This window comes from Empidonax traillii, unplaced genomic scaffold (assembly GCF_003031625.1).
Source record: "Empidonax traillii isolate 1590-97213 ecotype Southwest subspecies unplaced genomic scaffold, ASM303162v1 scaffold163:size1593379, whole genome shotgun sequence".
Lineage (NCBI taxonomy): Eukaryota > Metazoa > Chordata > Aves > Passeriformes > Tyrannidae > Empidonax > Empidonax traillii.
In genome coordinates, this window is record NW_020955356.1 from 1,504,661 (window position 1) to 1,519,168 (window position 14,508).

The 14,508-nt window shown below is 40.0% G+C and overlaps 1 protein-coding gene across 2 annotated transcripts in view; it reads left to right on the forward strand.

Moving 5' to 3' along the window:
* Nucleotides 1–2,720: 2,720 nt before the first annotated feature.
* SPAG17 (sperm associated antigen 17) overlaps nucleotides 2,721–14,508 on the forward strand; it is an 85,867-nt gene continuing 74,079 nt past the window's right edge. The window contains exons 1-3 of one of the 2 annotated variants that reach the window (XM_027885265.1): nucleotides 2,721–2,853; nucleotides 10,099–10,239; nucleotides 11,048–11,107. In XM_027885265.1, coding sequence (XP_027741066.1) covers nucleotides 2,752–2,853; nucleotides 10,099–10,239; nucleotides 11,048–11,107 — 303 coding nt within the window. In that variant the 5' untranslated portion in view covers nucleotides 2,721–2,751. Of the gene's footprint in view, nucleotides 2,854–3,007; nucleotides 3,144–10,098; nucleotides 10,240–11,047; nucleotides 11,108–14,508 lie in introns of those variants that run through there. The other variant, XM_027885266.1, reaches the window with a different exon arrangement.

Below are 14,508 nucleotides of genomic sequence, written 5' to 3' on the forward strand. Positions count from 1 at the left end.
TTAGGTTACCATTCTCCATGAAAATCTTGCCATAAATATTCTTCTCAGACACCAAGTCATTATAGATAGACCCATTAACTCTTGCGTTAACAGTAGACCTAATTTCATTACTTGGAAATACTGAGCTTATATCTGCACTTTCCTTTTTTTTTTTTTTTTTTTCCCAGAAGGTACCCCAAATTGTGTGTTGTCTCTCTGGATCCTTAATTTGTCTATTCTTCTCATAAGTGGCTTACCAGTATAGTTGAATTACATTCAGTTTTGCTAACACAAGTTTTAAGATTACAGCAACTTGATCTTTTAGTTATCAGAAGGAAGCTGAAGATTTTCAAATGGCTCAGCTGCAAAACATGCAGCTGGGTATTTTGCAGTCCAGACCATTTGGAGGAAACAAAGGCTGTAGTTTCCCAGTATTCTTGGTTTGTCTGTCTGTTGTAGGATGTAATCAAGGGGGTTTCAGTGATCTGGTTTACAGCTTGGCCTACCAGCATCTTTGGCAGCACAATGGAATGGACAGGGACAAGCAGCCAAACAGACATCTTCAGCTGACTACACTGTTGGATAACCCATTTTAGGTTATATATATTTAGCCCTATATGCTAGGCCCCTTTGTAATAGTTAATAATTTCTTCCTCTGCTTTGTTTGGGAGAGTGGTGGAAGTAATTTTAAATGAATTTGTATAAGCTCCCAGTGATCAGCTGTCCTACTTGAGCTTAACTTGCTATCTGCTACAACATCCAACAATAAACAAGTTATCTAGATGCATTTACTAAGGCAGTGAGCAGCAGAACAAAACAATTTCCTTCAAATAATCCTTATGAATCAAGCAAACACACAATAGACATAAACAGGCCAGTTCATGATTCTCACTGCAATTGTTTCTATTCTCAGAGCTGTTTGCAGGCTGACATCAGTCTTGTTGGTTTTTAACTCTCCTAACAATCTTGTGCATATAGATCTAGGTGTGGGTATAATTAAGCAGTTGTCCTCTCCCACTGACATCACATTAGTGCTTATTTCCAGCTATACCATCCAGATCCATGCGTGCAACCCTCTCCTGTCAATCCTCCTAAAGCTTATATTCAGTCCTGAAAACTCAGTGATGAAAAATCTGAAGTTCATAATTAGGATATTTGGCACCATTATCTGTGCATTCCATACCAAACCTCTGTACTGTTCTGCTATATCAGCTGGTGATCCTGCCCTATTCCTCCTTTCCAGGCTGTTTCAGTGCACCTCAGCAGGCACAGGTTATGTACTCAAGATTTTAGTGAAGAACAAGAGTACGGAGGGAATGTCCCTCTGCCTTTTTCTGTGAACAACTGAGGTGTGATTTTTTTTTTATTTTTTTTTCTGGACAACAAAAGAAAACCTCAGGGGAAAAAAAAATGGACATTAGCCAAAAAACAGGGTGGGGAAAAATGTTTGTGGGTGTTAGCAAATCTACTGTGATGCTTTTCCATGTTATCAACTGCATCACTATCTGCAAACATGGGGAGGATACCCTTCTGCCAACTTAGATGATATTGCTTGATGTAACTTGCCTGTTACATCCCCTATGAAATTGAATTCCTATTTCTTCACTAAACCCAGGTAATAAAAGGTGCTTTATACAGCACACACACTAGGTCAGTGTCATCCCAGAATGAAATCCTGACTAAAGCAGTAATGTGCTGCACAGCAGGGTTTTAAGCTCTGACGAAAATAAAATAAAGATTTGGAGGCTCTGAGCAACCCTGGTCGGTATTAGGGGGTGGGGGAAGGGCAGCATGTGGTTTGGGGTATTTTCACCAAATGTTAAATCACACAGAATATTTCACTCGTCTCCAGTGTGAGATCACGACATGACTCCTCTGTAATGAATTCTTTATCTTGGCAGCTCTCCTGCTTTCTCCCAACTGTGCCTCTCTCTCCCCTTCTGGTCCCAGTGCTGTAACATATGGTAGTATTTGGAGAGCCACTTGGGCCTGGGAGCAGGCCTGGCTGCCCACACCTGGCTGACCCCCCACCTCGCTGCTCAGGTCACGCTCCAGTGCCGTGGCTGGGGATCACTCCTTTGCCCTCCTCCCCAGGCACATGGAGAGCTGCAGTGGGTGCTGCTATGTGGCCCTGGGGATGTGACATGTCACTTGGTGGCTGTATGAACATATGCAGACCCAACACTTCCCACACAGCCTTAGTAATGCCTCTCCTCTGGGCAGCTCATCTCAAAAATTATGAGAGAAAGCACCTGAAAGCCCTCCAAGAATTCCACAGAATCGATCAGGTTGGAAAGGACCACAGCGGGTCATCTGGTCTAACCTCCCTGCCTAAGCAGGGTCGTCACAGAGCACATGGCACAGGGTTGGGTGCAGATGGTTCTGGGATATCTCCAGTGAAGGAGACTCCACAACCTCTTTGGGCAATCTGCTTCAGTGCATGGTCACCCATGTGGTAAAAAAGTTCTTCATGTCCATGTGGAACTTCCTCTGGATCAGTTTCTTGTTCACTGCCTGTTCTCTTAATGCCTAGCTCCATCCTCTTGACACCACTACCCCTTTAGGTATTTATACACGTGGATGAGATCGCCTCTTGTCGAAGCTGAACAAGCCCACCTCCCTGAGCCTTTCCTGGTAGGAACAATGCCCCAGCCGGCCCCGCCGGGCACGGGAGCTCTCCTGCCCGGCAGGCGCCGCCCCGCGGGACCGGTCGCCAGGGCGACGCGTGGGTCCGACGGGGACTCCTCCTGCCGCCCGCCCGCCCGCACCGCCATGGGCCCCAAGCGGCCCAAGTCCGCCCGCGACTCTCCGGTGCGCCGACCCTCCGAGCTCCCCAGCTGGGAGGCCGAGCTGGTGTCCGCCCCCTTCGAGGAGGTGAAGGCAGCGGAGGGGCAGAGCCGGCGGCGCGGTGGGAAGGAGGTGGTGGGGGGGATGCGCTGCCCTGCCCTGGTGGTCGCAGCGCGGCTGGCGGAGGCTCCCAGCGGTACCCGGGGTCGCCCCGCGATGCGGCCGAGCTGCCCCCCTTTCCCCCCGCCCCGCCACCGAGCGGCGGCACAGCGGGTTTATTTGCTTCTCCTCGGCACTTTCCTTTCTGGGCTCTGGGTGCCAAGTTTCGGCTCGGAGTGAACTTTTTATAAACTGCTGAACAACGAGGTTTGATGGAGGTGCTGACACAGCATTAACTCTAGCGTTGAAAATGTGAGGCTGTAATTTTCCTGCCTGAGTGTGTGCAGCTAAAAGGCACTCTTTTTTTCTTTTTATTTTTCTTTCTTTTACAGAGTGTGAGGATCTAAAGGCATATTTAGGTTTCCAGGTTCTGTGTAAGCAATGTAATTCTCATAAATCTTGACTTGGAGGAGAGAATTTGGTTTCAAAATAGGGTGGTAGTTTAGCAAACAATAATATTTATCTCGCATGTGTTTATCTAGCACTGCTTCTACAAGTGAGACAAATTGCTTCCGTGGCTTTCTTGTTTTGTGGATTCCTGTTGTGCCCTATTAAAAACGTGAAGCAGTTTTTTGTTTCTCTTGCTGTGGGTTTGTGTTTTCGGTTTTTTGTTGTGGGTTGTTTTTTTTTTTTTTTTTTTTTTTTTTTTTTTTTTTTTTTCACATGCTAGCACCTCTGGTTAAATATGAGGAACTCTGAATTCAGAAAGAGGCTTTTAAACAGGATAATTGTTTTTCCCAAAAATGCTGCAGATGTCCAGAAATCTCTTCAATATTTATTTGCTTTTATTTGGTAGTCACCCTGTAGTACAAGTTTAGCCAAACAAGATCATTTTTTGAATTAAGCTACTGAGTTTAGGCTCTTGTTTCCCCTTTTTCCCTAGAATGTACATTTTTTGGTAAAGTTCAAAGGCACTTGAGCCCTTTCGTGCTTGTGAATCTTATCCCGACCCTAGGAGAACCTCCCTGAACCATAAGAATGGGTTGGAGGTTCAATCTCCATCAGCTACTCATTTCCTGACCTTTCTCCCACGCTTAATAGCAAGGTGCCAATTAGTGATTTTTTTTTTTTTTTTATGGTAGTGTTTATTGTAGTTGTGGATATTGTGCAGTGAATTCACTGAACAAAGTGCTTTGTGTACTCTGCTGCCTCTACATGTAATTTATTGCATTTCTTGAATGCAAACCATTATATTGCAGTATTTTTAAAGGTAGGAAATAAAATGCTCAAAATTTAGGAAATGTCAAAATTGTTATTATTCAGGACCACACATTGAGGCAGATGGAAAAAAAATGTTGAATGTTCACTGAATGGGGCAAGAATTTTGTAGGAAAAAGTACGTGATCACCTAATTAAAGATTACCGTAATGCCTATACCCATGGGGGCTGAATAAAGATTCCTTTTTTCCATAGTTCTGGTATTGTCCAACTACCTTCTGTTCCAGTTCAGATAATTTCACTTTCTCTGTGTTGCTTTTCACAGGCAGAGCCTTGGGAACATGGAAACAAACAGTCTCCTTGCTGCAGCCAGCTTAAGCTCAGGCTTCTGAGGTGCTGGGCAGCCACTGAAATTTTCTTGCTGCAGGAATATGCAGTATGTTCAGGTCTTACAGTCACGGGCAAGAGCATATTCTATGCAAAAGTGTCAAATGCCAGTGAATCTCTTCTGGGCATGTGTGAACCAAGATTCATCAAGCGTGGCAGAATGTGGGTGTACTTAATGTAAATAAATGTGCTCTGTAAAAGCACTTCTTTGACACAAGTATCACACTGCTGCCAAATTTAATTTCTTCCTCTTGAACACGGAGAGCATTGAATGTCTTAACTACTTAATCACATAGGGTTTTTTTATTCAAGGATAAACATGATTTTTAAAAATCAAATCTCATTCTGCAAGTAGTCCAACCGCACTATCCCTCGCCCTGCCCACCTTACCCCACTAATCATATAGCATACAAGGTTTAAACTTGAATATATAAAAGCATCCTGTAAAAGAATACTGAGCAAGTTGAATTGTAGATTTCACCGGACAAAGTGCACAAAACTTATTTCTTACTCATCCTCAGTGTTCTATGTGATATACCATATGAATCTGAAATTATTTGGGAGATGACAGGAACTCCTAGCAAGTAAACAAATGTCTCTCCTCATAGTTCATATGTAAAAATTTTTTAAATCTTTTACTGGTATCACTTCAGAAAATATTCTTTCTGTTTAGTGGAGTCAAAGGGAATTTATTAGAACTGGTTTTAAATTGTACCAGATAGACTGAGTGATGAAATTTCACATTTTAATGTGTGTTTATGACTTACACTATTTTATTAGTTCCATCTATGTAAAAGAGTCATTTTACCAGTGCTGTTAAGACTTTTATGGACGGGTATGTTAAGTAAAATATGATTTAAATGGTATTTACTAACCAAATAATTACTTCTACTAAATGCGCTGTGAAAACTGGCAAACACACAACATGAAAACATGTACAGAGGAAATATGGATTTTCCAGAGCCTTACAGTATAGTTTATATACATCTTTCTCGTTTCTAATGTGCTATGCTGAAGATCATGGAGCTGCAAACTTTATTTGCCTTCAGATATTTATCATCTATTTTAATTGGGTTCACTATAGAATTAAATTACAAAAAATAAATTAAGATTCTTGAGTAGTTTTAAATTTCTCATGTGTTAAGTAGCTGAAGGCTAATATTTGCTAAGTGAAAAGAGAATTCTGGGCAAATAAGCCCTTAATTGAAATAACTGTCATCTATTATTTGTTCTTATTAATAGTATAGCAATTGGAAGCCATATTCTGTACTAACTTTCAATCTGTGTGGTTTTTTCCCTTTTTACTGGCATTCCAGGGCCTGAAAATTGAACTGAATTTAAATCTTGTAAAGCCATTAAAAATGTTCTGAATAGGATGGCACCACTTTTGATTGCTATTCACACTCCTTCCCCTTCAGAGAAAAATCAGCATTCCTTTGAGCTTTGATATTCTCTAACCTGCCCAGGTAATACAGCAAAAGCTCAGACCCTTAAAAACAGAAGCCATTAGAAAAATGGGTGTGTCACTTAGCAGACAATGAAAATGGACACGCAGATTTCTTAGCAGTGATGTCCTACACAGTCACTATGTTAGGACTACAAAACTGGTGATAAAAGACCTTTCCCAGTAATGCCAGCAGTATTTCCTGATTTACAAGCTCCCTCATTGTTGAAAGTAAAAAATGCTGGAGTTATTATTGTTCTAATTATTCATAAATCACTAATAAATTTCATTGTTTCTGAAGTATTATGTAAAAATCAGAAGATTAAAGAACTCTTGCTGTTTGGTGCTCAGATGTTTGGAGTTTGAGTTTTCAAATGTTTCTCCTCAGCCATTACAGGCAAGTTTGAAATTCTACTGGAGTGAAATGAACCTACTAGTTGTAGGCCTAAGGAAAACAAACAATTAAATAAGACAAACACTCCTCCTTCCCCCTCCCCTCCCCCCCCAAAAAAACCAAAACAAAAAACCCCAGCAAACCCTGTAACATTAGATACCACAAGAATAAGTGGCAATGCATAATGACAGATACTCAGAATGCCTGGAAATGGGGGAGGTGGGTGCTTGATGCTTTTCCTCGCAAAGAGATCTAGAAAATGGTACTGAAAAAACAAACAATATGCCTGACTTGTTCCAATGTTCAAATGTCTTCACTAGAACTTTTGTATCTAGGCAATGAAGCAGAAAAAACAAGATATGTTTAAAAAGGAAAAAAAATTAAGGTGTGCTACATCTTCTTTTTTCTTCAGTGTGAATTGGAGTTAGAGGTTTTCTTAATATACCTATGCTATTCAAATACTGCTGTGATGAATAAGATATGTAAGCTATGTGTACTCTTTTTTAGCAGTTTAAAAAAAATCACATTACAGAGGAACACATGGAGGCTTGAGAATAAAATCAGAAGAAGATAAGACCTTCTGTGTTTTATGAAAACAAGGATTTTGCAAAACTGCTAGATACTTACATGGGAGCTTTCAGAGTTAGGTGGATCTTGCTAGGCTTGGTGCCCCTTCAACTGAGGGACATAGAAGTTTTCCCCATAGGTGATTATTTCTAACACTGAGAGAGATGCTGATGCATTTCAATTCTTGATGTGGCCAAGAGTTTTAAAACCAGGAGGACAATGTCATTTGTGACAATGATTGTCACTGGATGTTTTACAGTGAAAGCGATCTGGCCTCCTCTTAATTGGAGCTTGTTTCAGATTGTTTCCTTGTGTTCAGTTACCAATGCTATATTTCCAGCTTCAATTTTTTTATTCAAATTTGAATCAGTGTTGTTGATTCTGTAGGATATCTACTTTCTGCATTTTGGTCTTCTTTGTTCACACTTTGTAGTGCTTGTTGTATTCTCAATGGCAGCCTCTCTAGACTGTTTCCATGCTTTTCCAGTAATTATTTTTTATGGTTTTCTCTATCCAGTTCTTTAGGCTAGGAACCTCTTTGGGGTAGCCTTAGGGTCACTAATCTATCCTCTTTCAGATCCTTACTCAGGTCTCACTTCTACTATAACATACTATAACATTTGAAAGAATTAAACTAAGTAGAGGAGCAGTTGTGTATTGAGGGAGAAAATATTTTCAAAGTAACCATATACATTTTACTACTTTTCCTTCTCATTTTTATGTTGTGATTTTAGGTGGTGAGCTGTAGAAGCAGGGTCTGTTTCTTCTCTGTCCTTTCAGTGCCTTGAACATTATGGGTACTGTTACAGGATTGATCATATAAAGGCAGTATTGCAAAAATATTAATTTTTAAGGTCAGAAAAGAGTATAATCAATTAAATACCTTAAACTATATACTAACACTGCACACTCACTGTTCTTTCTGACTTCAGTTGCTGTTCTCAGTGTGCAGCTTTTCTGAAAAATGATCTTTAAGGGCTTCAGTATTGATCAGTCTAGAAATAGATGCCATGCTAATAATGACTTTGGGAAGTCTGGATCATTATTCCCTGTTAAGTGTGTATAGCTACTTCTGATATTTATCTAGCTCCAATTCCCAGGTGTTGCACTTTTTCTTAGAAAAATAATTTTTTTTTCTTCATTTTGCACTAGGGAGGTATAGGCTGTCTCTAATAATGTTTAAATTTTTGTGCAAAAGACCTTGTATCCAGCTGCATATACTTCTGTAGAATTAAGTAAATCGGGGTTATAATTTTCACTACCTGATCAGATATCTTGTAGAGCCTCATTCCATGTATTTTATTTTAAATATATTAGTCAGTGTTTTGCATATGCTATTAATATTCTCATAGCTGTTCTGTGAAGGAGCTTTATTAGCTTGTTTCTTTGAAGCAGAGCATTTTCAGGGAGGAGAAAATGAGGCACACCAAAAGATAATTTTTGTTTGGATAACAAAAATACTGTGTTGGGTAATTTTGTTTAGCTAAGTCCCATTTTTTTTTCTAGAAAATTCGTTTTGCACAAACAGGATGGTTTGCTTTGGTGCTTTGTCACAGGCTGCTGTGAAGGTGGGCACCACAGTGAAAATCAGGAAAATTTTCTTTCCTCTTGCAAAGGCTTTATTATGCCTTTGTGAAGAAGAGTCTCATTGCTCAACTGTAATTATGAGAGTGCCTGGGAATTATTATAGGGGCTAGAGAATAAGGATTGGGGGGGGGTGTGGAATCTGAAGATGGGAAAGCTGGAAGTGGTATCAGATAATGAAGCTAGAGACGAGCTGGACAAGGAGACAGAGAGCAAGAGCTAGGGGAATAAGACACAAGTGTGGTAAGCTTTAAGAGAAGTAGTGGAACTCAGATGAGGAGCAAAAGAGTGGAAATGGAAGGAGAAATTAACAAGGGACAGCTGTGGCCAAGAGGTGGAAAAATCAAGAAGAGACAGGACTACAGGAAAGAAGTTTCAGAGACTTTGTTGCAGGGTGATTTTAATCGATGCTAATAAGTTTAATTTATGGGCACCAAGATACCATTTTTAAGGAGGAAGTGAAGAAGGCCTAAGGCAGAGGTTTTAGGACTTTATCTGATGGAGATTTCTTTGCATATCTGAAAAGCAGCAGGAAGCTGTGGGATTGGACTATGTTTTGCTGCTGGACCATGCTTACCCTAGCATCCTGAGTAGAACCTGACATTCCTGACGCTTGCTGCTCTTGTGCTGTCACCGTCTGTCTGTGAGACTGACTGAACTTTGTTCCCCTCTCCTAGCGGTCCTTACTTAAGAGGACAGTGTAGTGATATCAGTTCCTCCATTAGCTCATGTCACAGGTGAGTGGTTGTTCTAGAGACTCTTCTCTGCTGGTGAGCCCTGGGAGCACCAGGATACTGCCAGATGAGGGCATTTCAGTCTCAGTTCTGAGAGCCTAGAAAATTATTTGCACACAAACATGGGCACCTAAATCCTCTCTGTTTTTCTGTCCAACTCTTGGCAACTATACAATGACAACTTTGATGATAATATTGGACTATCCAGAGCTCTTTTTTAGTGCTGTGCACTGGTAGCTATCTTTCAGCTTTAGGCAGGAGGAGTTACAGTCCCCACATGGGCCATTGCTCCTTCTGTCTCTCCATTAAACAATGCCTGCTGCCCCAGGTCAGCTGGGCACTCTCCTCTCACAAATTGCATGGTGTTTGCATGCTCCTAGAGCATCAGTGATGTTTTTGCACTCTCCAGCACGTTGTAATTTTAAAAACTTGAGGTTCATTTTGTGCTACAGTAAAACATCAAGGAAGTTCATGATGTATGGTGCTGCAGGGGCCCTTTTAGACGAGCTACTTGCAGTTTCACTTGATGACCCAGGTGATCTTTCTATCCTTTTTTGTTTTTCTGAATATTCTGTGGTTAAAAAAATGGGACATGTACATATAATTACATCATACCATACTCATTTGATATTACTTTGTTACTGTAAGAGTTTGACAAAGTTTGTAGAAGCTGTTTGTAGGCATTTGTGTTTTCCGTAGCATAATGCTGCCACCTGATGGCAGAAAGAATTGGGGCAAAGTAGTATGTGCGTTTTCAGTTTATTTCGGTATGATTAATACAGTGATGTTTAGTATGTCTTAGAGAGACATAAAGCCATCTCTGCAGGATTACTTTTTCAAACTGCAGAGAAGCACTTTTCTTCACTTGAGTTTTAATACCTTAAAATTTTTATTTTGGAACGTAGGATGACTGGAAGCCTAGCATCGCTTTCGTTGTTGGGACCAAGACTGAGGATGAAATCCACACTCGGGCCCTGTCTATGGCTGTGCGGGTGCCACAGCGAAAGCTCTTCAGCGTAATAACCCATGAAGACATTTTCAGACAGGTATACCAAGAAAGTAACTTTTAATAATAAACCAAACTCCAGATCTCACTTCTAGGTACTGCCTTCTTTGGCCTGTGGTAATGATAAATTACTCTGTGGAAGTTTCAAAAATTACACTAGTTCACAGAATCATTAAGGTTTTAAAAGACCTCCAGGGTCATCGAGTCCAGCCTTTGACAAAAACCACCACACCAGCTAGGCAATGGCACTGAGTGCCACGTCCAGTCATTTCTTGAACACTTCAGGGATGGTGACTCCACTATCTCCCTCGGCAGCCTGTTCCAATGCTTGACACCCCTTTCAGTGAAGAAATTCTTCCTGATGTTCAACCCAAACCTCCCCTGGAGAACTTGAGGCCATTTCCTGTTGTTCTATTGCTGGTTACCTGGAAGAAGAGTCCATCCTCCACCTTGCTGAAACCTCCTTTCAGGTAGTTACAGAGAGCAATAAGGTCACCCCCGAGAAAAAAAATTTCTCCAGCTCCCTCAGCTGCTCCTCGTATGACTTACACTCTACACCTTTCACCAGCTTCATTTCCCTAATTCACAGGAGTTAAAAATGGAAAAAGAAAAGCTTACTGTATAAGCTGCTCTGCTCCTTGTAATGAAGGGATGTGATGAAGTTTTGTTACAGACTTTTCTTCAAGGTGCCAATCACAAAAACTCCCTCCTTAAGGTGCAGGGGTACCATAAGATGGTTCCTCACTGTTTTGGAGTGTAAATGTAGTGTTTGCAAAAGGTAATAATGAGAAAAATAATCTATGTAAAGATAAAATCTTCTCACAGGAGAATGCTTTATTTACTTGCAGATCACAGAATGTGGGAGTCAAAAGGGAAAAAAGGTTAAGGATGGGCCTATGTACTACGAGGTAGGTCAAAACATGTATTATAGAGTCAGTGCTCTTTTACACTGAAGTAAATACAGCTGTGTGGTTGTGTTATGCATTCCTGAGTAAATGCAAATCTATTGTATTTAGTTGCTAAAAATATTCAACCATCTACATACTTAAACTGGGCTTTGTTTTGTGATACCAATAGTGTTCTGTTGGTTAAGTGATGATCAAGATGTCTTTTCAGGGGTAAGAGTTTTATTATTCAAGGATATATTATATGGTCATATTTTCATGGTGATGTCTCAAATTACAGAAAACCAGTCAGACTCTGGTCTCTCAGATGCTCCCAGTAATTTAGAGACTTACACCTTCCTTTATGGGAATGCAATCCTCTCAATGAAACACAATTCATTCTGTGTGCTACTATCCATTATTATCTGTTTGATGTTACAGTCTAATCTGGTTTCTCTAGTGGGATATGTCAACGGGGTTTGGAATCATGCCTAGTACAAAGAGGGCTTCCTCCTGCCTTGTTAATGTTTTACTTACAGCTTGTGAGAGGCTATAAAATCCTGCGATTAATTAGAAGATTGTTTAAAATTTTCTCAGGTAGAGTTTTATGGTCCTGCAGACCTGGAGCATAAAGAATTTTGGATCCCTCTAAAAAGATCTTGTTTGCATTTTATTTCTGCAATGACCAATAAACTTTTTATGTGTCTCAGGTTTTGGTGGACTTTATAACAGGTCTTTTTAGTTGCGGTCTGTTTTTCAGTAATGCCAGGCTACTGTCTAAACAAGTCCCTTTGGAATTATTTACCACTGACATGACTGTGAATTTTATGCAATTAACCCTCTTCATTTAGGACTAGCCTCCCAGGCAAACTCACTCTTATATTACCTGGTATGTAAAACCTCTTCAGTCCTACTGACAGAAGGATTTTGAAGTCTAGCTCTAAGCAGAAGCTTTGTATGATACCTGTATTTAATTACTAAGAGCAATTTTCCTTGTGAAGTGGATACTTATTAAATTCCAGCTGTCAGTGCTGTGTCTCATTAGCTACTTACTTTACCCCTCAAAGACATTTTTTTCCTCCTCTCCTTTAACAGAGAATATAAAATGCCTGTTCTGACCTTTTGCTTGGACTCAGTTTCCGTTCAGGCTGTAGTGAATTAAAAGATTGATCGTGTTGCCACACCATTAAGATCCTGCCTCTCTGGGCAGAATTTGCTCCTGAGCATTCACATAGATTCTATGTGCAGTTTGTGCATTCAAAGCTTTCACTGCAACAAAGATAAAAGAATACCAAATTGGCACGGAACACAGGGTTGTGAAAAGTTCTGATAGGAGCATTTCTACCATCACCACTTACAGTTCTCTCTGTGGCAGGATTCAACAAACTGTCATTGCCACAAGTGCTCGTTCATTTCTTAGAGAGCCTGTAAATGACATTCCTGATGTCCAGTGGTCTTTGAACGTATGACATGTACATATGTGTGAATTTGGGACTAATGATGTGCATAGTAATGTGATTATTAATGGTATTAATAGTACCATTGTTACCCATGTCATTGGTCTTGTGCTTTTCATCTACTGAAATGCAGGGGTTTTTAATAAATCTCAATGCAGCAGTCTGCAGTGCCTGCCTACAAGTCAAGAAACTTTAACAAACTGTTCATGATATATTGCAAGCTAATGACATATCATATTAAAATAATTCCTGTTTTCTGTTCTAAATTATTTCCCTTCAGGGTTTCTATCATCTTACTGTATTGTATTTCATATCCCTCTTTTTATTCAAAGTGAAGAAGATCATAGCAGTGTTTACGAATATGTAGCTAAAAAATTTCCAAATCCAGGAGAATTAGGTGTCTAACAGCTTTTCTGACCATTACGTGACTTGCTATGGGTAGGAGTCCTGATTGGTAATTCCAGCATTTAATTCAATGATGATGGGCCAATTCTGTCATAAAGATGCTGTGGAAATAATTTTTTTCCTTATACATTGGAGGGAAACTGTTATACTTTCTTTAAAATATCAACAGACTTCATAATTTTTCATGTACAGTTTTTCCAACAGACAAGACCTGAAACTAATAATATATGCATTTTATAAGCAAGTTATGTATCTTTTATTGATATTTACCCGTTTGTTTTGTCAGTTTTCTTTTAAGGTTAATAATATCATGTGTCGTCAGTTTTCTGTTAATGTCATGTGTCATGAAGGTACTTTACTGCTACTAAATATGATAGTATTTTACTTTCCAAATTTTGAATTTTGAAAATCTAGTCAAGCCTAAATTTTCCACACTAGATTGTTCATGACGCTGATGTCTTTTATTTTTTACTCCCCTTCAAAATTCTGGTGAGATTGAATTCAGCAGTTGTGTGGATTGGAAAGATTTTTTTTTTACTTTTTCTTGTAAGAGTTATTTTCCAGTTTTGTTGGATTCACTGGGAGAGGGTCAAGAAAGTTACCTTTATGTTACTCAGGAAATTCTGAGAAGGAATCATGTCCCATACTAGTAAGGGAACAAGCTGGAGCTGAGAAGTAGTACCAAGGTGATTATGAAAGAAGATGGATCCTCATGTGGCCCCTTCATTTGAGAAGATTGGAAGTAGATGATGTTGCTGGAAATGGACAGTGGAATAAGGGTCATGACCATGAGAGAGGGAGGGACAGAAGGGAAAGAGATGTGAAAGAGTTTTGTGCTTCTGTCATATAAGCCAAGATGCTTGGAATAAAGGGTCACGGAAAGAGAAAAAAGGCATAAGTGGCAGAGACAAGAGCAGTTTTTATTTAGCTGTGGCTCCCAGAACACTGCTTTCAAAACATGTCCTTGAAGCCAGGAAAACGAAAATCTTTTAACCAGCAGCATCCTTCCATGCTGTTCTGGCTCATCTCTGGGACAAGTCATCCTGTGTAACCAAAAAGGCTTGATTGTGATTAAAAATATTAATCTTTATTCCACTCCCTGTCAAGAATTGATGTATTAAGTCTGGTTTCTTACAGCAAGGCTCCTACCTAAAGTTGTCAAACCGAAAAATATAATCAGATCAGGTGCCAAATATGAATCATATCCCATTCTCATCCTGGAATTCAGTGAGACTGAAGCAGAATAAATCAGTTGTAAATAAGTATTTTCCAGCTCCTAATCTACGATGTGTCCTGCATTTCGAGGACAGGAGGCAGCATGAGCAGTGTGCACCACACTCCAGTAATCCTTACTAGACTTAAGATTCGATGAGGGCAAGTATAGATGAATACAGGTTAGAAAAACGCCTGGGCAAGTCTACAGGAGTAAATTCATCTTGTTCTAGGCTCTGTATAGTATGCTGTGGAAGAGTGAAAGCATGCTTTAAATAGAAAAGATGGGTACAACCCAGGGGGAGAGGCCATTACACAAGTGGAGTGAAGTCTATAACAGCAGTGAATTCC